The sequence below is a fragment of the Rhinolophus sinicus genome, linkage group LG04 (assembly GCF_036562045.2).
Source record: "Rhinolophus sinicus isolate RSC01 linkage group LG04, ASM3656204v1, whole genome shotgun sequence".
In the NCBI taxonomy this organism is placed as follows: domain Eukaryota; kingdom Metazoa; phylum Chordata; class Mammalia; order Chiroptera; family Rhinolophidae; genus Rhinolophus; species Rhinolophus sinicus.
The window spans coordinates 181,775,981-181,803,801 of NC_133754.1; the positions used below are offsets into that span (position 1 = coordinate 181,775,981).

A 27,821-nucleotide genomic window follows, 5' to 3' on the forward strand; every position below is an offset into this window, starting at 1 on the left:
GGAGGTCCCACGTGTGGAAGTGCTTTGGGAAGGTTGCACAGATGGGAGGAATTATCTCTGTGTGGGTTTCCATGTGTAGGCTGAACTGGCTCAGGATGCCCTGGGTCAGGAAAGACGGGGACATTTGAATGTCATGGTGACATTATGTCCACTAGTGGCGAATCCCAGACTAGGCCTGGCTCAGGCCTGCCTCTGGAATCTGGGAGGTAAGCAAGCTCCACGTCTGAGGCCTGGAGCTGGGAGCTGGGCCACCTCATCAGGGACCCAGTTACCAGACGACGTGGGCCAGGACTTGTACCTGATAGAATTGGTGCACAAGGTGACAGCTATAAATGGGACACTCTGAGTGCCAAAGTGTGGGGCCAAGTCTGCAGGTTGTAGGACAGGCAGCTCTCTTGTCTTACGAGAGGAAGGGAGAAAGGCAGGGCCCAGCAGCTTTAGCCTGGGAAAGGGGTGGAAGCCCCAAGGAGCTGTGAAATATGTTCCACATTGCCCTCTATTCTGTGTCCTGCCCACTGCTCTGAAGTAAATTGGGCAAACGCCCCTGAGCTGATGTTCTGACATCTGGGGACCTACTTACTGTTCATCCAGCTGTGTCTGCACAGCCAGGCTGGCCAGCTACCGCACATACCTGCTTCCGTGGGCAGGAGGCTCCATGCCCCCACGATTCTTAGACGTTCTAGGGAGTGATGATGGGGGAGAGAGGAGCCTTAGTCATTTCGTTTCATCCATGGGGACAGTGATCTAACGCTGCAAAGGCAGGAATTCCAGTCCCGAGTGTCCCAGGCTGCACGTTCTCGGTCAGGTCACTTACATCTCTGAGCCTCGGTTTCTGTTGTGTCCAAGGGCGGGGAATTACAGAACCCACCTCATGGGGTTGTTGTGAGTGTTTAGAAAGACACGCACGGTGCCTGGCACATGGAAGGCATGCCATAGACGGGAGATGGTAGGAGTGTTATCCAGAGCGAAATGCTGCCAGGAAGACTCCCCACAGTGGGGACCTTGTTGCTCCCATATCCACAGAGACTATTGAGAAAATCCATGTATGCAGCAAGGGCAGGAAGAGCCCCCTCTGGGCACAGCCAGGTGTCTGTTTAGTGACCCAGCTGGGCATGGAAGGGTTGGCCATGTCTTCTGGGATAGGGCCGGGTCAGCAGAGGAGGGGCTGGGGAATAGGACACAGTCTAATGAGTGGTGGGACGGAATCCATCTAGCTGGCAAAACATGGTCCCTGGAGGGGATGGGGACCAACAACAGCTGGAGTTTAGTCTAGACACTTTTTGAATCCAGACTCAGCCTGTGACCCCTCCTTTTCTGGGAACCTGGGAGCTCCCCCACTTCTCCCACAGCACTGAACTCCAACAGCAGTGTTCCTACCACCTACTCCTCTCTGAGGCAGAGTTGATAGGATTGAGGGGCCCCCTCCCCAAGGGGCCAGTCGCAGTTAGCGCTAGAATGGAGAGGGGCTTGTGAGTCTCCTGGCACTCAGACCAGGAGGACACGTGAGCTCAGGAGTTCCACGCTGGGGAAAGCAGATGGACGCACAATGAGAAACAGAGAAAGAGTCTCTGCAAGCAAGGGAAGAGGAAACGGCAAGGGAGGGACGCTGAGATAGCTGCTGCCTAGCCTCTTGAAGGCTTTCCTGGCAGTTTCTGGTTCCTGGCCCTCGTGAGGCCCAGCTGTGTCCCTGCTCGTGGACTCCGGGAGGTACCTCGTGTCCTTATGTAACCAGCTTATTAAATGAGCTGGACCCAGTCAGGTGTAAGAAGAAACCAACTATATTTTTCCCCATTGTCCTTTCCAGTCTACTCTGTGGGCTAGTTTTAGTCCTAGTTGATGCTGAAAACTTAGCCGGCCCTTTTGCCTTTCCTCTGCTAGGCGTGAGGAAGCCCAGTTGTTGCCTTCTGTATGGACAGAGGATACCATCTCATGGTCACGTTCTAACGGTCACGTCATTCCAGCCAGTCCAATGTCGCAATCGGACTTGGCGGCCTGGGGAAGAGGGGGGCACACGGCAGCCTCTTCTGTGGATCGCGCAGTCCTGCTGCCTCCCCACTTGCCGGCCGATGGGTGTGGTCCTTGGGTTTAGAACAGGGGAGAGGGAGAAGTGAGGGGTAAAGGGGTCATCTTCTGTGGCTGGTTTAGTCGTAACCCAGACCTTGTATCCACGCTCTGTCTTTTCCCCCATTTTTGCTGCTGCTGCTTCAGACTTTCCCTTCTGGGCACCTCTGACTCAGCTGCCCGAAGCGAGTAATGCTGCTCCATCTGGGCACTTATGGCTCCTCACTTGGCTCCTGGGCGGCTGCACTGTGCCCAGCCTCAGCCCCACCCAGGCTGACCCCTGGTTCCTAGGACACTCGTGCTCTTGCCTCCCCTGCTCCCATCAGCGCGCTTGCTGTTGGCTTCCAGGGGGCCAGTGCCTTACTGCGCTCTGCCTGGGGCCCGGAGACTTGGGGCATGAGGCAGGTCGTCGTGCCTGTGCTTGCCCATGCCAGACTCTCCGAATGGGTGGGCCGTGGGAGTCCCTCGCACTTGACTTAGGGTGAGGGGGATCCCACTCTCCCGGTGGTGGGGGGGATAACTAACTCATCCCCCACCCCAGGATGCTTTTTCTGCACTTCTTTCACAGGCTGTGGGTGGGCAAGGAGCTCATGCTGTAGGACCAATCTGAGGTCATCCCCCTGCAGGGACGGTCTTGCACCTGCTAGAATGTGGGATACTTGGCAGTATACTTTGGAGTCTAGACATAACCGAGGCAGAAAGAGTGCCTGTTGAACATTTTGTTACCCTTAAAATGTCCCTCTGTGTTTAATGCAGTTGGCTGGCTCTCTCTTACGGTAACTGAGTCTTTACAAGGCTGTAAAACAGATGAGTGGTGGTGCTGGGAGATCAGGGAAGACCCCTTTGAGCTCCCAAAGAGCATCTGGATTAAGAGCATTGTAGACGCCCATAAACATTGTTTTCAGTAGTTGGAAGGTTCTCTTTCCATCTTGCTCAAATTGGCAAGACTTAGGGGAGGGGGTCCTGTTCAATGTCACTTGCTTGGGGAACGTCACCGTCTTCCTGCCGTGTTCCTCACATGAGCCCAGCAGGTGACGAAGGTACAGCTCAAACTGGGAGGTGCGGGTTTGGCTGAAGCAGGTAAGTCCGGGTTTCACTGACTTCCTTCTGGTGTGCAGGTGCATTCACCATGGAGACCTTAGTAGCAGCAGGACTCCTGTGACCGTGAGCCTTAAAGGTCACTGGCAGGATGCTCAGGGAGGAGGGGGAGTGTGACGTGGGTGTCAGACCCAGCGGTGCAGACTGGCTGGGGGTGGAGCGGCTCACTGGGCGCTAACTAAGGCCAGTGCGCTGGGGCTCAGCTCTCTCCTTGGCTTATTCTCGGCTTTGATGCTGTGGGTTTGGTAAGCTGCCCCTGCCCCCCATTTAGCTCTAAAGAGAGCGGGTTCCACATCGCTGCCCTTCCTCTCCTTCCATGTAGCCAGCTTTGGGGTTTGGGTTGGGGATTGGGAGAAACAGCTGGTGTCACAGCCTGCTTTTGTTTAGATGCCAGGTAGTTTAGAAAAAGGGGGACTCCTCCCTGCCCAGCAGGGCTTCCCCAAGCTCTCCGCTTTGGGCTTTGGGCCCAAGACCAGTGACCAGAGAGGTTGGACCCTGTTCTCCTTTGCCGTTGACCCTTCTATCCCACACGTTCCACCCAAGTATGTGGGGAGAGGTGGCTATGGTCTGGGCCAACGCTGAAATACTTTTATCGAATAGCACCCAGATCTCACTGTAAACCCCAAAACTGACTAGGATTTGGGAGAAGGGAGTTGAGAACTCATATTTAGTGCCTGTCACCCAGAACCTTCTGGATTAACTAACTGCTCTTGGGGCATTGTTACCAGCAGTCTAACCACGAGCCTCATTTTTCCTCCTTCAGTGAAGTGAGAACAACCTTCCTTCACAGGCTGGTATGAGGGTCACATAGGAAAACAAGTCCAATTCCAGGCACATAGTAGGTGTCAGTAAACGTCGGGCTCTCCCTAACCACAATTTTGCTAGAAAAAGCTCTTGTATGGTCATTAAGAAGGGATAAGTGCATTTTAAATTCTGATACATGCATTGCCAAATTCTCTTCAAAACAGTCGAATCAATTTATACTTTCATATAAAGCATATTTTACTCCCTTCCCTTGTCAACATGGAGACTGATGTTTTTCTCATCTAGGCACCATGTGTTGGTTTAGGCTTGATTTAATGCACCGCTCTGGTTATTACTGAGGTTGGCATTTTTCCTTGTTTACTGAGTCCTCTAATGTGATCATGTGCTTTACCAAGTTTTCTGTCGCAGTGTTTGTATCTTTCTTCTTAATTCGAAAGAGTTCTTGGTAGCATGAATATTAATCTTGCATTTTTCTCTTGTTTAATATTTGCCTTTTAGTCTCAGTCATATTTTGTTTTGTGTTTCGAAGGGCAGAGAACTTGGGGCTTTCTTTAGTTATGTCCGTTAGTCTTTTCCTTCATGGTTTTGGGCTTTCCTGTCATGCCTAGAGACACTTCCCGATGCATGGATTTGTTTTACAGGAAGGTGGTTCTGGGGGTTAGTGTGGAAGTTGGGTTGGAAAGAGGGTGACGGAGGCACAGGCCTGGTCTTGTGGGGAGCCTGCTGCAGTAGCTGATGGGAGAGGAGACGAGCGCCTGCTCTGAGGCAGAGAAGCCGGCTTGTTTGGAGGGAGCAGTTCAGCTTGGGGAGGGGGAGGGCGAGGTCCTTATTTTTGACCTGAGCAATTGAGTAGATGGTGCCGTTTGGTGAAATGGGGCCAGACCTGGAGGAAAGGGCTTTAGGTGTTGTCTGCACTGCCTATGAGGTGTTTCCAGGACGTCCAGGACACAGCGGGATGTAAAGAGGTCGTGTTTGAGAGCCATCTTGGCCTGAGCTACTGTCATGGGACTCCTGGGGGCATAAGCGGAAACCAAAGAAAGGGAGGGTGTGATTTCAGTGATAATGGTGTAAGTCCCTGGTGTTGACTCTCTTCCTGGTTTTACTTCAAGAGGCTCTGATATAGGAGGTCCCAGGAAGACATTCTAAAGGAATGACAGAGCATAGGAAGACACAGCATAGAGATACATTCAAATAGCACTGATGGCTTTTATTGCAGATTTGTGTCATTACAAGGATAATTTGGGAATATATTAAAAAAAACCCTCCCTTTTATGTACACAAAACATGCTACATGGTACACTGTGTGAGATTGCTGAGGTAACGGGCACGCACCCAGACTTGGACAGGACCACGTGTGTTCCAGCATCCTGCACGCCCCGACCCACATGCCCACCGGAAGGGCCTCGCCTTCACTCATCTCTTGCTGCCTGTTTGGCAATGGTCCTGGTAGTCCTGAGTCTGACACTTCGTGGCCAACAGGACTTGGAAAGTCACCACGCTGTAATGCATCAGCCAAGGGGGCTGGTGGCCCCTGGTTATTCAGTAACTCACAGGATGTAACACGTTCTCATTCTCGTGGCACCTGCGTTCTCCGGGGAGGTGTGGTTTGGGGACGAGATGAGGACTCTAGTTGGCCTGAGAGCGTGGGACCTTTGGTCTGCAGCCATTTGGGGGTCCCAACAACCAGATGATGACATCTCTTCAATTGAATGTCTCCTGGGTAAGGTAGGCTATTATTTCTGTGAAGGTTAAAATGACACGTAGGCTAAAGTGTGAATGGAAAATACAAAACTGCGAATACATTATCTATGTGGCCAGCAGTTAGCTTTTGGGCCTGGCCATCCCTTTCCTGACCAGAAACCTGGAGCCCAGACTGTTTCCTACTCAGAGGCTAAGGAATCTTGCCTGGAAAGAAAGGACGGTGTGACAGCAAAGGTAAGGAGAAGGTAGGTACAGAGTAGAGAAGAGCAGCAAAGGTGTCTGGAAGTACGAGTGGCTAAGGATTGATACACACAAGGCATTTATTGAGCGGTGTCGAACGAGTGACTGAGTGGATGGATGGATGGATGGACGGACAGACGGACGGACGGACGGACGGACGGGTGGTCAGATGGATGGGTGGATGGCAAAAGTCCTGAGACTGGGAAAAGTGTAGAAATGGAGATGGAGGGGGATTTCTGAAATTTGATTAGGTGCCCAAAGGGGTTCTTAAGCGAGGAAGTTGAGAACCCTGTGTGAGAGAATAGCATTGTAGACATTCCTGGAAGAATCCAGGCTCATGGACGCCAAGGATAATTCTGTGAATCGGAGCTATACAGTCTGTGAGCTGCTCTTAGACTCAAGTAACGCAACATAATGAAACGCTCGTCTCCTAAAAGCAATGCTGTTGGTAAGAGCTTCAACATGTGAGAACAGAATACGTGTGTATTTAGGTATATAAGGCAAACCTTCATATGTATCTAGATATATGACATGTGGCATATACCTAAATGCATATGTATGTGCTGTGCACATGTGTGCACAAGGTCGGCTCATACAGTTGTATGTTAGGAAGGTATTTTGCAGTTGTGTTTTTATCGTAGGGATTTCATTTATTTAAGTGAGGCTGGTCTGCAGTCCTGTCCTGTCTGGAAACATGGCTGTCTGACATGAAGAAAAGTGGTGGGGACAGAGAATACTGTATCCGTTCAGTTCCATTATCTGCCGCAGTGATGTCGGAAATCGAATCCAGTGTCCCAGTCTCCCGGCCCCAAGGTGAACTGGCGGGCAGTTGCTTTTTGTGCGGGGGCCAGCGTGGCCGGGGCAGGCTCCTGGCCAAAGCCACGCGAGGTCAGGAGGGGCACTGGCTTTAGTGGAAGGTGTTGGGATTGGGCCGGATCATCATCACCACTTTTTTGAGCGAGTAGGAGCCTCCTCGGAACTCAGCCCAGTAGACGCCGTCCTGGTAGCGGCTCCGGTAATGGCCCCCACGGTACCAGACCCCGTTGAGGTTGGAGTGGGCGCAGGCATTATACCACCAGCCTCCTTTCTGGTAGTGGGCACAGTTTCCTGCAAGAGAGAAGGGAGTGAGAAGGTCTCGGGGAGGAGGCTTTAGGTTTTCCCCACATCCAGTTTGCTTGGGGACTTTGGCAGGACCCTCTGTGGGGGGCATTTGCAGCAAGAAGGCTTGAGAGGTGGCCCAGGCCTCAGACCTGCTCAGACCTGTCTATGAGGTTCGGCCTCTGGCTATCGAGCTGTGTGAGCTCGGGCAAGCCACTGAATTCTGCCTGTGCAATGAGTATAAATATAACGCCCCCCGCACGGGCTGCGGTGGGCGCTGAGTGAGGGCGCGCATTTCAGCACTCAGCCCAGGGCTTGGTGCAGGGCAAGTGCGGGGGACTCCACACCACAGGCTTACTAGAAAACAGAAATGACCCGAGGTGGGCAGGGCAAAGGCGAAAGAGTTTGTCTTACAAAATTTTTTAAGAGTTGAAACTATTGGATCAAGAGTCTTTATAGAATGACAAAGGAAGTGTTTAAGAGAAAATTCTCTATTCCTCCCCAGCCTGTATTCCAGCCAAATATATACTTTTTTATTATTTCTCAAAAGAAAGCTATTTTCATGAACCTTTTGGCACTGTCATATCACGCTGGATTTTGCTGCCAAGGACAAACAGTCCAGAACAGCAGTAAAAGAGTGTGCAAGGTGCAGGCAGCACGCAGGGGCTCAGCCCTTCACGGGAAGGAGGGGGAGGGGAGCCACTGTTTGCCCGGGCTGCTCTGAGCTAGAAGAGGGGGATCCCAGTCTCCTGATCAGGCCTAGGAAGGGGACCCCCATGCAGGGTAAGGGCTGCCCCAGTGACGTTTGTGTGTGGGGGGGCCTGATGGGAGCTGGCAGCCCTGCTCCGGCCGAGGCCTTGGGATGCAGTGAGGCGGGAGCAGGCCGGCCAAGGCAGAAAGCTGAGGAGAGACTCAGCCCAGGTTTTCCCAGAAGGTTTCTCGGGTTCCTCTGGGCCATGACTGGAGGCCACAGGACCAAGTGGCAGTGCTGGAGAGCAGAGAGAGCCCTTGGCAGCCACAGCCAGCACCCCACCTGCCAGCAGAGAACCCACCAGGGCCCAGGAGCTCAGCTCCTCACCGTTCATTGACCGTGCTGCTGGACAGGCCTGACGGCGGGGGTCACAGTCACAGTCCTCACCCTGTACCAGCCCCTGTGTCCCCAGTCTCATCAGCTCTACGGCTCGTCTTCCTGCCCTTCCACCAGTGAGCCGGTAGAGGTCTCTAAATGTCCCCTGGTGCCGAATGGTCTGCTGGAGTGTGGCTGCCATGGGGCCTTAGGGTGAGGCCCTCCCTCCTCTGTACTGGACAGCAGAGCTTGCCTGGAGTGCAGGTAGCTCCTGGGACGGTCCTCAGAGGGGAGGGACTGGCCTTCAGACCAGGACTAGATGGGGAGCTGGGGCAGGAGGGGCCAGGTTTGCCCACGAGAACAGGCAGCCTTGGCCTGGAGGCGGCTTAGCCCCTCCGGGAGGAGCTAGGCCTGGCTGACTTTGCAGCCAGCGAGGGCCTCATCTCAAGAAACTGGGTGGGGGCCTCGGGAGACATTAACTGTGGGGTTATAACTTTCTGTTTTCTCCCTTGGTATTTGTTTTTGTCTAATAAAGACTTCCTAGTAAAGAGCCAGTGTGAGGCATGTGGTCTTGGACAGAGCACTTCACCTCTCCTACTGGCTTCTCTCCGTTAGCGCCCCAGCAGCTGGGCATTGACAGTGCGTGCTGCTGCAGGGATCACAAAGAGAGCCCCCGGCCCAAGCCTCGATTGTCTGCACGGCCCAACAAAGCACATACTCAGGTACATTCTTTCTGACTTTCTCACCTTGTGCAAGTACGCACTGGCCTCAGCTCCCGATGTGGAAACCGAGGCCCAGAGAGATGAAGCAGCGGGCCGGGGGGCGGGGGGCAGGGTTGCTACCCAGGGCGGGTGGCCCAGAGCCCATGGGGACATGCAGCCCTGATACCTGGTGCCGCAGGTGGAGGTGGTGCGAGTGCACCCAGACTGGCCCTTGAATGTGTCATTTGTACACCCCTTTCCCTGTCCCTTTTTATAAGTGCCACACTGACCCAGCTTTGCAAAGGGGATCTGTGGGCGGACGTGGAGGAGTGGGCCTTCGCGGGCAGGCATTGGAGTCCGGGGCTCTGGCTTTGGTTGATGGCTTTGCCCTGCCCTCCACCTGGGTTTGACTCCCCTGGTCCTACCTGTGTAGACATCATGGTCTCTGTCCAGGGTGGTGAACTGCTTGCCGTTGTGCCAGGTGAAGGAGTCACCCGCGTTGCCATGGTAGCGCCCCAGCCGCAGCTTATAATACTCGCTCTCGGGCTCCAGGCGGAAGCTGGCATATTCTGCAAAGACCTTGCGGCCAGACCAGTCCTCCATGGTCACCAGCAGTTTGTAGTTGCCTTGGTTCGTCAGCCAGTAAATGTTCTCCAGGCCCAGCCAGTACTCGCCATCGATGTTCCCAAATCCTTGCTGGGGACAACGCGGGAGAGCGTTAGTGAGGAGCACGCAGCGCTCTCAGCCAGCAGGCCCAGCTGGGAGGCTCAGCCGTGGACACTGCCCGGGTTCAAATCCCTGCTCTCCCTGGCTGTGACCTGATGAGCCACTCGCCTTCCTGAGCCCCGTCATGCATCGTCAAGGCTGTTAGGGAGTGCTTGCTCGTGCTGGGCATTGTGTGAGCACAAGTGGTGCTTGTTGCCCTCCTCACGGTTGTGTAGGGACACGTGGATGTGGTAAAGGGAGAGCCCGGCACACAGTAGGCATGCAACCAGCACTCCTTGGACAATCCCTTCCCTTCTCTGAGCTTCGGTTCCCTTCCCTGGGCGGGCTGTGTGAGGGTCCCGTGTGAACTGGAAAGCACCAGACAGGTGTGAGCTGTGACAAACGTGCCACAGCCACCCGGGCTCTCTCCTAAGTCTAAAATCCAGTGGTTTGGTTATTATTGTTTTTACATGTTATTTGGGGAGTCACCAGCTGAGTGGTGGCCACTGAAGAAAGAAAATCCACTGAAAAAGGTGGATTCATTGATAATATTGACAATAGCTAGTATTTCACTCACTGACTCCTGTACTGGTCTCAGGACTTCACGTAGGTTATTTGATTAATCGTCAAGCCAACTCTAAGAGCTAGGTGCTGTTATTATCTCCCTAGAATGGGTGAACTGAAGCCCAGAGATGCCTAGGGACACAGAGTGCCTGAGTGAGAGTCAGGATTTGAGCCAAGAACCCAGTCTTACCCACTGTGCTCTACTGCCTCTGAGAAAGAGAAAACAAAAGAGGAGGAAGGAGTTAGGGCGTGAGTCTTCAGGAAACTCCGTTTGGAGGCGGAGGGGAAAGAGGAGAAAGCAAAGACACAGGTTGGCAAGGAGGTGGGTCGGAAGGCAGCCAGAACAGGCAGGGGCCATGGCAGAGCCACGGGCAGGCGCCCTGGCCGAGGAGTTAGTCTGCTTTGCTGTCTGAGGCCGAGGCTCTGGGCACTGCCCCGCCATTCCCACTGTGCGGCCCTGAGCAAGTGACTGCACGTTTTCATCCATAAACTGCGTCGTTACCAGTGTCTCCCTCCTAGGGTGACTGTGAGATTAAAGGAGGTGCTAAAGGAAGCCCTCAGGGAGCCTGGCCCGTGGCGGGGGCCCAGGGCCCTGAGCTGCTCTGCCAGGCCGGCCATAGTACCACCTCTTTGTCCAGAGGAAGGGCAGAGCACAGCCGAGCCCAGCAGCCTCTCCTATTGTGAGGGTGAGCATTCAATCCCCCGGGAGTTGGGAGCTGAGAGGATGAGCCCTGGAATCAGGACCCACGTATTCTCACAGTTTCCTACAGCAGGCCCGTGGGAGATTCTCCGGGACCTGGGAGCCTTGGGATTTGCCTCTTCTGGGTCTTCCCCCAAGAAAGCGCCAGCTGGGAGTAAGGTGCTCCCCACACCCGGGCTGCAGGGAGGGGCCACTGCACACCAGCATTTGTAAATCACCCCCGATCTGTGGGGCTTGGTGGTCTGGACAGCCCCTCCCACACACACACACACACACACCCTTTGTGGTCTTGCAGCCGCGGCGAGTGGCAGGCAGGGAAGGAGCTACTGGTCCTCGCCATCCCTGGTGGGTTTGCAGAAATGGATGTCAGTGTCCTTGCCTCAGATGGTTACACTGGGCTGCACAGGCCCTAACAGGTCGGCTCCCACCTTCCCTCCGAGTGGTTCTGTCTCTGGTCATTCAGGCCTCAAGGTGGGCAGCTCTTTGTGGGCAGCACAGATAAGCCCACAGTTCTCACCTTGTATGTCTCCCAGTTCCTGAAGAAGTTGACAGAACCGTCCAGGCGCCTCTGGATGACGGTCCAGCCCCCGGGGTCATGTCTCTGGTCGCACCACACCTGCATGAGACGGTTGGTGTTCTCTGGCTTCACCAGGTAGATGGAGCTGGTGTCATGGCCATCCTCCAGGGCCTGCAGACAGTCTCTCCACGGGCCTGGGACACAGATGGGCACATATCACAGACCGCCCTGTTGCCTGTCTTCATGTGGCCACCGAGTTACATCCACACCCCCACCCCATCCCTGGCTGCACCCTAAGCAGGCACAGCCTCCGACAGGGCTCTAGCTACAGTGAGGGGAAGTACAGTAGTCCCCCTCATCCACAGTTTACATTTTCCACGGTTTCAATTACCCACGGTCAACCACAGTCTAAAAATATTAAATGGAAAATTCCAGAAATAATTCATAAGTTTTCAATTGCGTGTCGTTCTGAGTAGTACGATGAAGTGTGCTGTCGCACTGCGTCCCTCCCGGGATGTGAATCAGTCCTCTGCCCAGCATCTCCACGCTGGACACGCTCCCGCCCATGAGTCACTCAGTGCAGTGATCAGATCAACCGTCAGGCTCGTGCTGTGTTCAGAGCACCCTTATTTTACTTAATGATGGCCCCACAGCGCAAGAGGAGTGATGCTGGCAATTCAGATATGCCACAGAGAAGCTGGAAAATGCTTCCTTTAAGTGAAAAGGTGAAAGTTTTTAACTTAAAGAAAGGAAAAAAAATTATATGCTAAGGTTGCTGATATCTATGATAAGAATGAATGTTCCATCTGTGAAATTGTGAAGAAGGAAAAAGGAATTCATGCTAGTTTGCTGAGAGAAAGAGAGCACATTCATTTAACTTTTATTATAGAATATTTGTTATAACTTTTATTGTTATTATTGTTAATCGCTTACTGTGTTTAATTTATAAATTAGACTTTAGTGGTTTCAGGCATCCACTGGGGGTCTTGAGGATAAGGGGGAACCACTATAATGGGATATAAAGACAAGAGCCGAGGCTGGAGGTCAGGATGCTTGGACTCCAAGCCCACTTTCCCCCTGAATCCCTCACCATGTGATCTGGGCAAGCTTCCTTACCTCAGTTTCCCTAGCTTGTGGAAGGGAGCTCAACTTGACCTCGTTTAAGGATTACTGAGCTCATTTGTGTGGAGTTACGGGAGTGATTTTTCTTTTACCGTTGGTTAAATTGGCAGAAGGAGCTGTGTGCCCGCTAACCCGCAGCAGTATTCGTCAGCCTGTGCGGATCCCGACGCGCTGTCCCAGTCGGGGACATGGGCTCCCTGCTCTTCCTGAGGCTGTGGACTGACACTGGCCAGCGGCACCTCAGTGCTGGCTCCACACTTGCCTTGTGAGTGACAGTGCTCGGTGACAGTTGCTGCAGTTTTTAGTAAATGAATTTCCATGGAGTCACAGGGGCCCAAGCAGTGCCCCATCTGTGGCCACGTAGCCAGCAATTTGAGGACATTTCTAGGATTCAGACACTGGCTTCCAAACATCTTTTGGAAGGACCAAGTTCCCTTTCAGCTCAATCGGTGTGTTTTGCAAGGGAAGCTCACTGAGGGCCAGGTGTGCGGAGGTCACACCCTCTGAGGTGGTGGTTTTGTAGTCGAGCCCACGGGTTTAAAGGACGATGTCCAGGACACACCCCAATCTGCGGCTCTCTCCTGAAACTCAGACCAGATGTGTTCTGTGATTTTCTGTGACTTCACTGAGCTTGGGCAGCCCGGTCAGGAGGAAGGGGTGTCTGGGAGTCTGAACAGCTGCTGCAGGCCTTTCACCATCCCCACGCCCGTCTCCCCTGGCGGTTTCCTGTGTTTGGATGTCGGTCCCATCAACAAGGAAGTACAAACTCGAGTCACCAAGGTTCAAATAAACTGGGTTCTTCTTCCTTATTCATCTGAGGAAACTTGAGAAGGTTTTCAGGACCTAGCCATGGAACTGCGTATTTTAAAACAAATAAAATCGACATACTTTGCTTCAGCTTCTCTTTAGACTAGTCCCCAAACTGAGATGGTTAAGATCAAAAGTGCTAGGAAAATTCCATCTTGTTCTTTAGATTAATTGGTATGTTTATTCAGCAACTGTTTATTGAGTTGCAGCTTTGGCAGGTACTGTGCTGGCAGTGGAAGCCCAGGGCAGGGTGGGGGCTACTCTGATGCCCAGCAGGGGAGGAGCTATCACAGCAGCCTTCTCTTAACTTGAATTCCTGTGGAATCTAGTCCTTTTCCCTGTGTGTGTGTGTGTGTGTAGGAGGGGTGGGGGGAGGGGTAACGCAGGTGGCAGGTGTACTCAGCTTCCCCTGTGTAGATTGAACTTCTCAAATTTCTTCCTGGCTGGTGGTTGGCCCTCATTAGTCCATATGTAATGGTAAAACAGGAGAAGTTTAGGTTTCTTGGTCTTTGTTACACATCTCAAATGGGCTTTTCTTGAGCCTGCGCGGCTGTGTTTGAGAATCCCACCTGGAACCTGCAGGGAGGCAGGGGCTGCCTGGCTCATCTCTCTGTGCAGCACCGAGAAGAAAGGTCGGTGTGGGTGCTCGTCACTGACACGTAGCCCAGGGGGGCTCCTCTCTTCGTCCTCCAGGGACAGGCTGTCTCCCCTTTACCTGTTCGCCAGCCCTCTGTCCCTCCAAGGGGTGGGGCAGTACCCCCGCTCCTCCCGGTAGCAGATGTGGCACAAGCAGCTGCTTCCTTCTTTGCCGTGTGCCTCTTCCGTCCTGGGAAGGGGCAGCCAGACCTCCAGAAAGAGCATTCATGACAGAGAAAAAGGTTTTGGTTGTGTTCGGCCCACAGCCCCAGGGACCAAGACACAGAATAGGAGTCTGTCCCTGACAGCTGGAGCAGAGCATGCAGTGGGCGTGGGAGGCCGCCCAGCTCGCTACAGAGGCAGAAGCACAGGAGAGACCGTTTGATGCGAATGCTGGCGCCGGAAGACCCCGCCAAAGCCTGCAGAATAACACCCACTGCTCACCGGCAGCCAGACCTCTTACTGTAGCGCTGCCGCAGGGCTCCTGTGGAGTTCTCAGAAGGAAAGGCAGCTTTGAAGAAGGCGCCACGTGGGGAGCGGCTTCGGAGGCCACTGGGAGAGGGCAGGTCCGCCTCGTGCCTCCAGCCTGAGCTACTTTTGTGGGTGCCATCAGTGGTTTCAGCTTTTCCTTTGACATTTCTACAAAGGGCTCTCTTTAAAACGCAAGTGTTTTAAAATGTTTTGGGGTCACTGGTTCCTTTAAGAACCAAGGGAAGCTCTAGACCCTCTATTCAGAACAATGCACAGACTCACACCATTTTGCTTATAATTGCAGAAGGTAAGTGGATCTCCACACCCCAGGTTATGAAGCCCGAGCTCTAAGAGAGTCCTGACCAGCGCAGTAGTAATGGTAAGATACGCCTACTAGCCAGTGTGCATTGAGCACGCGCCATATCCGACGCCCTATCCATACATTTACAGATGAGGAAATCGGAGCATGGGGACGTTAGGTGACACCCCTGAGTGGCTGGTGAGGGGCAGATCCAGTATCTGAACCAGGGTGGGCTTGGAGGTCCAGAGCCCACACTCTGGAGCTTCCTTCTTTTCCTCCAGCCAGAGTGAACCAGGGTCGGGGGCCCAGGGTGACTTATCTCTGTGTCCTTAAGACTATTTTTAATCTTTGCCAGTCAGCCAGGTTAAAAAAAAAATACAAATTTGAACTTCTACTTTGCTAAGGTTTTATACCCTTTAAAAAAAAATCTTTATTAATGATTTTTCTTCTATGCTTACCTTTTGGTGTTCTTTGCCCATTTTTCCAACTATTTTAATATCTTTCATGATGTAGAAGTTTTCCCTTCCTTTTAGTTTTTTTTTTTTTTTTTTTTTTTTTTTTAAGGCAAACCTGGCAGTTCTTTCTTGTAAGGCTTTTAGGTGCGGCGCGCTTTCTAAAGTCACGGAATAGGTATGAAATAGCGTAGCAGTGTTTAGTATTTTCTGCTATTACAGTGTCCAAACACATTTCTTTTCCTACATTAAAGGCACCAGTGGCAAAGGTCAGAAAGTTAAATGATGGATGAAAATTAGAAAAATACTTAGCATTGAAAAATTGGCAGCAGTAAAATGTTTGAGGAGCAGAAAATGGCGGCAGGAGAATTGTCATGTGGTTGCATTAAAATGGCTGATTCGAAACACCTGCTTTGGTGAGAAAGCTGTTCCTGTTGTATATGCACAGTGTTGTGTTGGAGGCCCAGGTGGGTTGTTCATCTTTGGGGGCTCGGGAGGAAGTGTGGGGCTGGGGGAGGATCCCACACTTGGCGTCAGCTCCAATCTTGGTGGCCTTGTCTCCTCGTGGTGGGACTTCGGGCAGTTCCTCGAATCTCAGTTTCTTCTTCTGTAAACAGGGGGAAAGAACCTACTTCTTCTGAGGGTCTCATGAACATGAGAACATCCAGCACGAGGCTCCCCAGCGCAGGTGCCAGTGAGGGTTCTCTCTTCCTTTCCTTTGTGATAGAAGCTGGTAGTTTTGAAGTTGTCCACTCCCATCCCCCCCACCCACACTCAGACAAGTTACTGTATCTGCTTTTGAATTTCCAAGACTGAATGTAAGATTATTTACTGACAGATGTTTTCCTAAAAGGCATATTTAAAAAGTCAGAACTTCAGTTAAGAGGGCCACAAAAATACACTGAAATGAAGAGTGGAAATATTTTTTTGTCAATGAAACTGCATTTTCTGTGCAGTGGGCAGAGCTGTCCCTTTGGAACAGTGCAGAGTGCCCCGGCGGTATTTCACTTGGCTCTTCTTCTGAAAGGGCAGCCCTGCCCGGAGCGCCAGGCCAGCACTAACTCGGCAGCACCACGGCTCGGCGTGGAGGGAGCACCAGGCCGCATCTCTATAAAGACCATATTTACACTCTGGTCGGAGCTGCAGTTGGAATGTTCCACGTGGAGGGAAGTGCAGCCGCCATGGCTGAGCTGAGTCTGCTGGTTCCTAGAGAAGTAACACAGGGTGTGGAAAGCACAGAGGGCCTGGTGTCAGGAGGCCTCAGGGAGAAGGGACATGGCAATGGGAACACAAAGTATGCAGGTCTTGGGCCTCCAAACCCCAATGTCAAACCTGGTTAGTAAGTGTTGAGGTGATCAAGATTGGGTGCCAAAGTCCCTTGCCTGCTGCCTTGCTCCTCTCTGGGGTCATAGCCTCCCAGGGTGGCCAGTCCAGGGCACACTGTTCCCAGTACAGGGCCTTTCCAGTCAAGTGGAGTTGGAGCCTGCAGCCAGGCCATGACCTAAGTGTTGCTCCCAGTTTCCTCCCTGGGGCTGAGGCAGACCCGCTCAGCCTGACTTACCCACCCAGGCCCCAGTGGAGAAATGAACCGCCCCACCGACTGCATCAACTTCCAGTGCAGTCACCTTTCCTACCGGGGAAACATGGCCCATGAATGTCTGACCAGGTTGACTGGCAGCTCCCGTTGAGGCAGGAGCTAAGAACTGGGTAGACAGTGGGCCTGTGTGGGCAAGAGTGGTGCCTCTTCTCCCCGGCTGCGTCTGGGGCTGGGGCAAGGAGCAGAGTCCTTCTTGGCCATGAGCTGGACTAGACTGTGCGGCTGGCCAGTGTCTGACAGGCCGTTTCTCCCCCACGTACCTGAGGACCTGAGCACCTGAGCCATACAGAGGACGCTGTGGCCTGTAGGAATCGTTCTAGGGATGTGTCAGTCCAGACATGGGCACGGGGAGAGGCTTCTGTGAGATCACCCTGGCACGCTGCTTTTGCGTGAGAACCGTGTGCTGTGTTCAGTTATTCCCATTGATGGTCTGTCTCCAAAGTCTTTTTGCCACGCCCAGAAACATTTTTCTAACAGGAAAAATGACTAGTTGTTGAAACTGGATCTGGAATGTCCTAGCCAAATTAACCTATCCAAGAGCTGGGGCACGTGGACTACTGAGGTGCAAATCTTGCCCCGGTCGGCATTAAATCCTGGGAGTCCTGGGCGAGGGCAGGAGAGCACACACCGGGCAGGGATGGCAAGGAAGTTATATGTGCTGCCTGAGTCTCCTTTATCCAGGAGGCTCGGGGAAATGACGTTTTGGTTATGAACATATATAGTCTACGTCAATCGCCACTTTTCAGTGAACTAGAGTACAAAACAATAACCTAAACACAGGAGCAGCTGGTGCGGTCCCAAAGGCATCTCAAGTTCCTGTATGGTCTCAGAGTTGATATTATGAGTATTGTTTCTAGTCCTTCTGGGGAAAGGGTCCAAATGTTCGTCCCTGCTGTTGAGGCCGCTTAATGTGCCCTCAGACGAAGGGCACGAAGCCTGGCGCTGACGAGCTTTTCAGGAGTTTATGAAAGTGTTAGAGGCCTAAAAAAATCGATTAGCTCTGAAATATGAAAAGAACTACAAACTCAAAACTTATAAGTGTGTAATTAAATTTCTGCAGAGTGTAACATCTTGTCAAATTCATTAATTGTTAAATTTAGTCTTCATAAAAATGCTATTACTTTTGAAAACAATGTGTAGGTGGATTTTTCTCACTTCCCCAGAATTCTTGAACATGCCTGGTGTTTGCTGAGAAATCTGAGCCAACCATAAATTAATTGCGTTACTCTTGGCCAAATAATTTCAACAGCAAAATTATTAAAATCCTTTCAAACTTTTCACAGTAAGAATTATAGCAGACGTGTGAGGTGGGTGTATTTCAGTGCATTTGATATGCCCTGAAGCCCCCTAACTGAGAACGCCTAGGGCCCACGTGAGCTTAAGGGGTCCCTTTTTCTGCCTGTTTGACCTCAGGATAAACAGACAGCGCAGTATTGCTCCCCAAAGAACCCTTGTAAACACCTGGACCCCCTCTAGGATCCTATCAATACCCTTAGGCAGGAAGAGAAACCAGGATTTAAAAAGAAGAGGTTAGACCAGGAGGGGCTGTGGCGGTTCGCTGTGTGCAGTGGGAGTGGGGCTCAGTGGTGCCCGAGGCTCCCTGGGTGACGGGGGGGGGGGGGGGGGGGGCGCTGTCACTGGCCATGGAAGTGGGCAGCACACGGGGCTGCCTGGGCACAGTGACGAGCATACCGAGACCCTCTCAGCCCAGAGATTGGTGGTGCTGGCATGCAGGCACCTCATGGAAGAGCTCCTCAGACCCACGCCTGCAACGCACGAGCCGGGGGGCGGGGGCAGTCCTGTGGTAGGCCAGCCCCTCGGCCCTTTCCAAGAAAGGGAGTCAGCTCCTGGGGTTGTTCTTAGGAACGGATGGTGGCTTTCCTTGCTCACCTTTTAATTTCCCAAATGCTCACAAACCCCTCTTTATAATCTTTTGTAGTTTTTCTGGGGTTTACCACAAGCCAGTTGGCATGTCATTTCTAGTATTTCATCCTTTTTCTCTTTTGGAAAACAGATCATTTTCCCGGCACCAAGCCTGGTCTTCACGATTTTTTGGTGATGGCTGGCAGTGGTTCTGAGAGCATATCTGCAAGGCCCTCAGCCCGCCTCTCCCTCCTCCAGGAAGTCTCCCCAACCCCAGAAGACCTGCTTATCGTCCTCAGGGTTCCCGTAGCACCTTCCATGTTTATCTCTACTGGTGTATTATAAGAAGGATGACTACCACGCAGTAGAGCCTTTACACGCTCTCTCGTCTCATCCTCACGCACCCCTGCAACACTGAGGAAACTGAGGCTCCGAGAGACCACACAGCCGGAAAGGGGAGGATCTGGGGATAGAACTCAGCCCTGCCCTCCGAGCCCTGTGCGGTGCTCGGGCTGTCACACCGTGTTAGGATTGTTCGGCTCTGTCTCGCCACCAGACTGTGGGCTCCTTGGGGGCGGGACCCTTCTCAGGGGCAGTGATTATCTGACGACCTTCCCAGTCAAGCACCGAGAGTCGCTTAGTGCCCCACACGCCATCCTCTATCTCCTTGCTTCTCGCCACCATTGGCTGCATTCCCTTTGTCGTCTTCATTCTGCTCTTTCCAGTTTAAGAACCAGTAACAATAAATCCATCTGGAAACAGGGACCCCATGTGGTCTGCATCCTTCCTCAGTGCCAGTAGAGACCCCTGGGAAGCACACTGAGTCCCTTTTACAGCAGTGCACGGCCCATGGCACTCAGTGGCCCTAACCAGCTTTGTTTAGATACGGTCGTAGCGTGCTAACTTAACTCTGCTTTCTTTATCACTTTTTCTGGGGGAGGATCTCAGAGTTACGATACAGTCCACTGAGTACATTTCCCACAACAATCCCTTTGTGTGACTAGTGAGCTGGATACAAATGCCTGAGTTCCAGGATTTTCTAGATTACTTTCAGTTTGCCAAGTGCCACACTGTTGGGATTTTCAGGCCACAAGATGCCAGATCACCACTTTTAACGGTAACAAGCTGATAGTTTATCTCCTGGGCTGTAAATAGCCTGAGTGTTCAGCCAAATGTCTTCCTTGGAAAATGCCTGAGTCATAGAGGAAGAGCCCGCCATCACACTCAAAAGGCTCTCTCTGACCCAGTCCCCGAGGTACCCCATGAGGGGGAAAGAGAAAGCCAAGCTAGAAGGAAGCTGACCCAGCTCGAACTGAAGTTGCTTTTGTTTATGAAGAAGCTAGCAAGGAATGCTCTTTGAAATATCACTGGATTACGTAGTTTGCAATGAATTTGGGAACCTTACTTTGTTCAACAATAACATGTTAGAAACAAGGCAGCACAGTGCAGTGAAGAGCACAAGCTCCGGAGGCCGGAGAGCTGATGGGGTTTTCCCTCAGCCTCTGCACCCCGAGGCCCAGTCACCGGTGACTGGAGACACCCTCGCCATCCTCACAATTTCCAGATGCATCTCCAGCTCCCCACAGCGCTCAGGCTTGGAAGCCCAGTGGGCTAGAGCTGGTCTGCACATCTGCCCAACAAACAGCTTTTCACCTGGGTTGACGATTATTTACCTCCAGGAGGAATGGAAGCCACAGTGTGCTATGTCTTGTTCGTTCTCTATTTGAAAACATACCACTCTGCCAGGGAACCACAACCTAATGTACGTATTTCCCACCTCCTAGGGGGAAATCAAATAAAAGGGGGGAAGTCTACCTAGGAAGACACTTGTTCAGGTGGTCCATGCCTCCTTGACCATCGGCCGTCTGTTATGAGCGGTGGGCAGTTTCTGTGTGTTACAATATCCGTGAGGCAACATGCTTGCCACCTAATGTGGCCCACAAGCAGATCATAGCTGCTGATGTTTATATATTGAAGGTTGACATATTTAAAGAAATCAGGAGTTAGACTTAGCTATATGTTGAAATGCTGACTAGAAGTAACTCGAGAGAATTTGTCCAGATTAGATACAAATTAAAAATCAGATTTATCAATAACTTCAGTTGGGTCCATTTACTAGAAAATCAAGTGCATATCATGTTTTCTGTGGGAGGGCTCAGTTGTTTTAGATGCTCTGTAATATGACGCTACCTTTTAGTTCTGCTTTGTTTTTGTGCGGGTGGCATCTCAGGATTATGATACAGTCACTACATAAAGTCACCACGACAATCCCTTTGTGTGACTAGTGAGCTGACCACAAATGGTTGGTTTAGTTGGTTCCTTCTAGGTGGTATTGTTTTAGTGGATTCGCGGTGACAATGTCTTGTGTTGTTAGAAAGTTCTAATAACAAGCCTACCGACTGTTCCCAGAGCTCTTTTACAAGGAGATGCTTGGAACCGGGTACATGAAATAGTGACAGAGGGTCAGGTCCCAGGCAGCTGGCACTTGGGGCCAAGTCAAGCGTTTATAGAGTGATTTTCACACCAGTTCCCCTCCAGCCTTTCCATGGAAATGTGCAATATTCCAGAGTGGTTAAGACAGACTTGGGTTTGATCCTTGGCGGAGCCTCTTACTAGCTGTGTAATCTTGGCTAAGTTGCTTAACCTCTCTGAACCGCAGTATCCTAGATGTTACAAGTCCAGGGACCAATCTTGGCTCTGCCACTGAGGCTCTGGGATGGGAGGGCTGTGCCAGGGTGGCTGAGAGGCCTCACACAAGCTCTAATATTTTAAGATTTTATGGCCCCTTCATTCCGTTGAGAAACAAACTGATTACATTCTTTCCAAGAGAGAAAACAGCTGGATGTGCCTACTCCTTTTGGTTTTTAAAGATTCATTTCAGACAAGCCCTCGCTGTGGCAGCTGGAGGTAGCACTGCTTCTTCTTCTCTGATCAGTGTCTCGGGTGGGTGCTGTGGCAGGAAGGCTGGCGTGTGCGTGGCTGTGCCTGGGCTGAACTGAGCCCTGAACAGCGTCCCAGGCCCCCCAGAACCACCTGAGAGAAGGCCGGAGCTGAGACCCAGCCTGTCACTTCCTTTGCTTCTGAGAGAGTGAACCCCGCAACGTTCCTGTGTAACAGACCTGACTGGTGTGTGTGTGACAGAGCTGGAGAAGGAGGTTGGGCGATGTGAAGAGTAGAGAGGAAGGAAGGGCAGCCGCAGCAGGACCCCAAGGAGAGAGGGCCGGAGATGGAACCAGGCGGCCCAGGCCCTGTCACAAGCATCGTCCCAACCCAAGTGCTCCCAGCTCTGGCCAAACCTGACAGAGACAGCAAAACCCAGGGGAGACGCCCCGGGAAGCCCGGAGCTGCCGGGGTCTCCCTCACTCAGGCTCTAGGCCTGGGCCTGGCCTGGGGCCAGCCTGTTACTGTCTGGCTGGGAACACGATGGTGAGTCAAGCCTCAGATAAGCGGCCATGGCTCCCTCAGTCCCCGGGGAAGGGGACGCTGTGGGCTGAGCAGCCTAGACATTGAGGAAGGGTGGATGGCTCTGTGGTTGCAGAATGAAAGACTCAGAAGCTGCCAAAACTTGAGGGCAAAGGTGCTTAATTGCAAAGGTGCTTCTGGCTGAGTGATGTCTCCAGGAACAAAGAATCTGTTGGGCAAGAGCATAGAAGAAGGTTTTGTTTTCCAGGACCAAACCTGCCCCCCAGCTCTCCAAACAGGCCTGATAAGAGCTCGCTGCTGATTGGCTGAGAGAGACAGTCTGGCTTTTCCTCCCCACTTAGTCCAGTACCAGGAAAGGGAAGGGCCCCCAGCCAAGCTCTTCATGGCTCTGTCTGCCCCTTCGGCTTCCACAGCCAGGTGCTCAGTCTCGGCCGCTCAGGCCTGGTGTGGGAACTCAGTGGTCAGATGGGTCATAAGGGATCTATTCCTGACAACCAATACCCAACATTTGGGAGGCTTTGCTTTAAGAGAAAAAAGAGTAAATTAGAGCGCATTCAAGTTGTCTCCATAATAAAGTATCTGCCATTCCCTCCCAAGCAGGTTCGCTTTCAGGTGGGAGGAAAGGGGTTGGGTGTGTGCAGGAGCCCTGGGCTGTGACAGTGAGCACGCAGGGTCTGAACCTTTTGAGGTGCCAGGACTAAGGCCGCACCCCTGGGTCTTGGCACAGACGCGTCTCCATCAGGGACCCACCAGTCACTAGTTTCCCAACTCCCATGGCCACCTGGTAACCTGCTGTGCATCCGTAAAGATGCAACACTGAAGTACCCACCTCTGCCCCCCTGTCCTCTTCTACTTCTTGCAGACTCAGTTACGCCACCCTAGTGTCCCCGGAGCTCCTCCTGTGCTCCTTAGCACACCTGGTGTTACCATGGTAACCGCACAGCCCATGATTTTCAGTGCATTTCTGATCTCAGGTACTTTGTTATGTTGGTCCCATAAGTTCTCACAACATTCTGGAAATTTTCACTTTGACAAATGCTTCCTCTCAGAGAAATCCTTTGTCAGACCTGAGGTGCTGATTTTAGGAGCTAGAACTGGTGGGCATTGGGTGGATCCCAGCGCGTTCATGCATCTGCCACCTCCCCCAGGCTGAGTTCCTGAAGGTCAGGGACCACAGTGTTTCACCTGCTCCCCAAGTCTAGCTCTGTGACCAGCACGGAGTAGGGTCTCTGCCGTTGTTGGCTGCCCCATAGGACATCATATCACATTTCTGATTGCATTGAGTTTTCACAACAACCCTGTGATATTATGACTCTTGCCCCCGTTTTACAGAGGAGAAAATTGAGGCTCAAAGGAGTTAAGCAACTTTCTCATGAGCAAACAGCTAACAAGGGGTGGATGCAAACCTAAGTCTTCATTACTACACTGTACATCTGTCAGCTCAGTTCCAGTTCAGCAACATCCTGAAATTGTTGAGTCAGAAACCAGAGATGCTTAGGTGAGAGGAGATCTATTGAGTAACCACTGGGGTTGGCCTGACTCCCATCAGGATTATAACAACATGCAGCTGAGCCTTCATTGGGTGCCCAAGGGCATGTTCTACCCTCTGGGTATTCTACCAAGACATATTAGCACACTCTGCCTTCTCTTTTGGAACTTCTGATTTAAAACAGACGCATGTACAGTTGAACCAGTCATCAGCTGTAGAATGCCAGAGCTAAAAAGGGACCGTTTATTTATTTCAAATTCCTTGTTTTAAGACGAAGAGACCGAGACCAAAGGCGACTCATAGCTACCATGTATTGAAACTTACTATGGGCCTGGCACTGTGCTAAACATATTTTTTGCAGTATTTCATTTAATCCTCAGGTAGGCTGTTTTAATCCCTCCCCATTGACAGGTGAGGAAACTGAGGCTCTGAGGGGTGAAGTGACTTGCTTACTGTCCCAGAGCTAATCGGTGGGGGAACTAGAACTGGAATCCAGGTCAGTCGGCTACAGAGCATGTGTTCTCAACCGGCACTCCCAGGAGAGGGCTCTCCCGTGAGGTGCTGCACGCGGGGCGGGTGGATGCCCTGGCCCAGGCCCCCGGCGACCTGCAAACAGTGCCACCTTATCCTTTGCACAGGGAGCCCCCTGCACTCAGGTTCTGCCCCTCTCAGGAACCAGCAAGAAGCTGCCCTTCCCAGTAGTGGTGGTTATTTTCAGAAGTGTGAAATGAGTGTAAAACAGGATAGTTTCAGTAAAAATACCTCTCTGCTTATACAACAAAGTGGTACCAAAATCACTGACTTTGAGCAGATATGTGGTTAATTTTTGCAAAGATCAATCTAGTTCTCCTATGACAGCATTTGGAAGGCTCACAGGGTCCTGGATGAAGGAGAGATGGAGCTTCAGGGGGCTGGGCTCGTGCTCCCCCTGGAGTGAGGAGCCCCGAGTCCTAGAGCACAGAGCAGTCAACCCTAGACTTAGAGTGAACAGGCCCGAAATCGTATCCAACCTGAGGGTCCTCCCCCTCTGAGCAAGTCCCTTATCCTCTCAGTTAACCTTCCACAAGGAGCTGCAGGGGTTAATGATGAAATTAATGTACATGAAAGGGTCCGGCGCCAATATCACGGTCAAGCTTCAGAACCCACTAGCTACCTCCCTCCTCCCCACAGTGATATTCGGAGAATTAACCATGTTTTAAGGTGAAACGTATTTAAGAGTCTATGGAATCATTGAAAATTCTAGACCACAGCAGACTCTAGGAAATGTATGGGCTTTAGAAAGTAATCGTATCCCCACCCCCACCCCACAAGGTGTTTATCATACGTTGAACTTGGTCACACTTTCTTTTCCTTTGGCCTGTTGTTTGTTCAGTGGGCATTCACTGAATGCCAGTTCTGCGCCAGGCACAGTACAAGAGCTTTCAGGAGAGCCACTCTGCTTGCCAACATGGAGCATCTAATGCGGAGCCCAGGAAACCACAGGTCTGGGGCTCTTTCACAAGCCAGAGAGCACCTGTTCTCTTCTGAGACTCCCCGTTTCCTGGTTCTACCTTGGAGCACCCATCTAAGGAATGTGGTCCCCCTCGCACCCCACCAGCTCCAGCGGCCGGGCCCAAGGGATCTCTGGGGGTTTACGCAAGTCTCTTGGCCCAGCTTCAACTTGCCGTGGCTTTTCCCCAACTCGGGGCCACAGCCAAGGGAAGCCTGGCGCCCGACTCTGAGGCCCAGATGGCGCAGGCTCCCGGGAGGACTTACCCGACGGCTTGTCCGTGGAGGATGGGAGGCTGGTGAGGGTGGGCATGGTGGGCAGAGGGGGCGGCAGCACCTTGAGGTTCTGGTCACTCTGAATCTCGTTGGTGGAGATCTGGTTGGTGATGCGGTTGTAAGGGGACGGCTGGTAGACCTGGGGCGGGGCGGCGGGGGGCGGCTGGGGCACGGGCCTGGCGTCCGGCAGGCGCTGGCAGTGCTCCTCCAGCTGCGCGATGACCTCCGACTGGTTGTGGGCCAGCGTGGCCAGGTGCTGGTACTTGTGCTCCAGGTCCTTGTACTTGCTGGCCAGCTGCAGCATGTCGGCCGTCTGGTTCAGGATCCGGTTCTCCAGCTGCGAGAGCTCCAGCGCGTTGTCGCGCTTGCGGATGATCTCGTGCAGGAGCTGCATGTACAGCTGCGTGACCCGCGAGTTCATGTTGCGGCTCTCCTTGCGCAGCAGCTTCACCTCGCTCACGATGCCGCCGTCCACCTCCACCAGCTGCTGCAGCATCTCGATCTGCCGCTTCTGCTTGAGCAGCTCGCTGTTGAGCAGCTCCAGCTCCTGCCTGTGCACGCGGTTCTCCAGGAGCACCTCGGGCTCCTTGGAGTTGACGCAGATGGCGCCTGTGACCCGCTGCTGGGGCACAATGAAGGTGTAGGTGCACTTGTCCGGGGACTCGCCAGCCCGCTTGTACCTGTTCAGGTATATGAACTCGCTCGGCGAGCCCTCCTCGGTGCCCTCCAAACCCTCCTTCTGGCCGGCGGCAGCTCCCAAGGCGGCCAGCAGTCCCAGCCACCAGCACGTCACGCACAGCGGCCTCATGGTCCTTGCAAAATGGTGGTTCTTTGTGAACAGAGCCTATGAAAACCTGGAAGTAAACAGAAGGGAAGACTCAGTAATGGTCCCATCGCTGCCAGTGGCCTGTGCCATAAATGAGCTCAGCCTTTTCACCAGGCAGATCTTTCCAAGAATGCAGCTTCAGGAGGCAGCCCTGCTGGAAGCAACAGAAGGAAATAGGCAGGCCCCAGCAGAGATAGAAAGGAAAGGGGAGGAGACCGGGGCCTCTGGAGGCAGGAGGCCACAGCCCGGCGGCTCCTACGGCCAGTTCCAGCGCCCGCAGCCTGAGCCAGGAGGGGAGGCGGGAAAGGTTGCCTGATTCTACACATTCATAGCCCTGGACATTCCCTGTCACAGCGATCGCAGCTGTGATGAAGCAGTATTCTCTCTGAGCCCTTCTGCTGGACCCCACGCTGCACGAGGGCAGGCACTCGCTTCAATCCTGTATCCCCAGGATGCTGCGCTAAGCGAGCGTTCAGTGCATATTTGTTACATGACTGAATTGCTGGAAATAGTATGGAATGTGTCCAGTTTGTGGTGGACTATGTCAGTGGGAGGATGTGTCCAGTCCCATGGCGTTGGTCTGTGTGTTAGCTGAGCTGCAGAGCCCAAACAGGAACAAACAATCGAGCTCTTCTAAATCCAAATATTTGCCACAGCCAGTAACTGCACGGTCCGGATCGCTGCAGCGTGATTACGCTGGGCGGGTGCAGAAAACAGACATGCCTCCAGAGCTGTCCCAGTTCTGTTCTTGGACCATGCATATCTTCCCCAGATAGTTATCGAACGTCTGTGGCTTGCCAGGCAGTGTGCTGGCTGCTGGAGCTATGGCTGCAAATAGGACAGAGCCCGCCCCTGCCCTCACGGGGCTTACCCATCATTACAGTCCCTAAGTGCCGTGAAGCGGAAGCAGTATATGCTATGAAAGAGTACCGGGGAGCTGACCTCATTGGAGGGGTCAGGGAAGCTTCTCTGAGAAAGTGACCTACACGCTGACCCTTGAGGGATGAGTAGGAGTCGGCCAGGCCAAGAGCGAGGGCATGGACATGCGCAGATCCCCCCTCTCGCCTCCTCAAGGGCATTGCTCCGGCGTCTCCCCTGCCTCTCCCGCATGATCCCGTCGTCCCCACGATCATGCTGTTATTTCTCTCAAGTTAAAGGATATCCTCTCTTGACCTCATAGCCTTCTCCAGCTACTATTCCATTTCTGTGCTCCCCTTTTTAGCAAAACCTTTCAAAGAGTTTCACTCTTTACTCTTTCCAGAAAGCCTCTCTTGTCCTGTTCTCTCTTGAGCCCACTCCCATCAGGCCTCCACTCCACTCCAAGTGCTCTAGACAGAATCACCAGTGGCCTCACTTGCCAGACCAAATGGCCAGGTCTCGGTCCTCGTCAATACTTTGCCTCTCAACACTGTGGGGTATGGCTGGTCTCTCGCTTCTTGGACCTCCTTTCCTGAACGCCATCCCTCTCCTCCGATCTCATCGGCTGTTCCTTCTCAGCCTTCTTTGCTAGTTCATCTCCTGTTCCTGTCCTGGGGGCTGGGGGCCCAAAGCTCAGTCCCCCTCTCTGCCTCAGTGATGTCACCCAGTCTGGTGGCTTTAATGACCGTCAAGCATTGATAACTCCCACATTTATTTCTCCAGCCTGGACCTCATCCCTGGACTCCAGACTTGTACATCCAGCTACACCTTTGGCCTCCCCGCTCGGCTGTCTGCTGGGCACCTCAGATGTAATTTGTCCAGAAATGGACTCCCGGTGTTCCCCGGACCTCCCTCCCAGCCTGTTCATTTCCGTTTCTGCTGTGTCAGTAAATGGCAACTTCGTTCCTCTAGTTGCTGAGGCCACGACTTTGAAGT

The 27,821-nt window shown here is 52.6% G+C and overlaps 2 protein-coding genes across 15 annotated transcripts in view; one reads left to right on the plus strand and one right to left on the minus strand.

Moving 5' to 3' along the window:
• Positions 1 to 27,821, plus strand: part of RALGPS1 (Ral GEF with PH domain and SH3 binding motif 1) — a 289,405-nt gene that overhangs the window by 162,072 nt on the left and 99,512 nt on the right. The window lies entirely within an intron of this gene.
• Positions 5,107 to 27,821, minus strand: part of ANGPTL2 (angiopoietin like 2) — a 34,921-nt gene continuing 12,206 nt past the window's right edge. For both annotated transcript variants that reach the window (XM_019728615.2, XM_074331056.1), the window contains exons 2-5: positions 25,133 to 25,995; positions 11,217 to 11,410; positions 9,156 to 9,426; positions 5,107 to 6,972 (exon numbers count right to left, since the gene is read on the minus strand). In XM_019728615.2, coding sequence (XP_019584174.2) covers positions 6,773 to 6,972; positions 9,156 to 9,426; positions 11,217 to 11,410; positions 25,133 to 25,949 — 1,482 coding nt within the window. In that variant the 5' untranslated portion in view covers positions 25,950 to 25,995 and the 3' untranslated portion in view covers positions 5,107 to 6,772. The remainder of the gene's footprint in view (positions 6,973 to 9,155; positions 9,427 to 11,216; positions 11,411 to 25,132; positions 25,996 to 27,821) is intronic.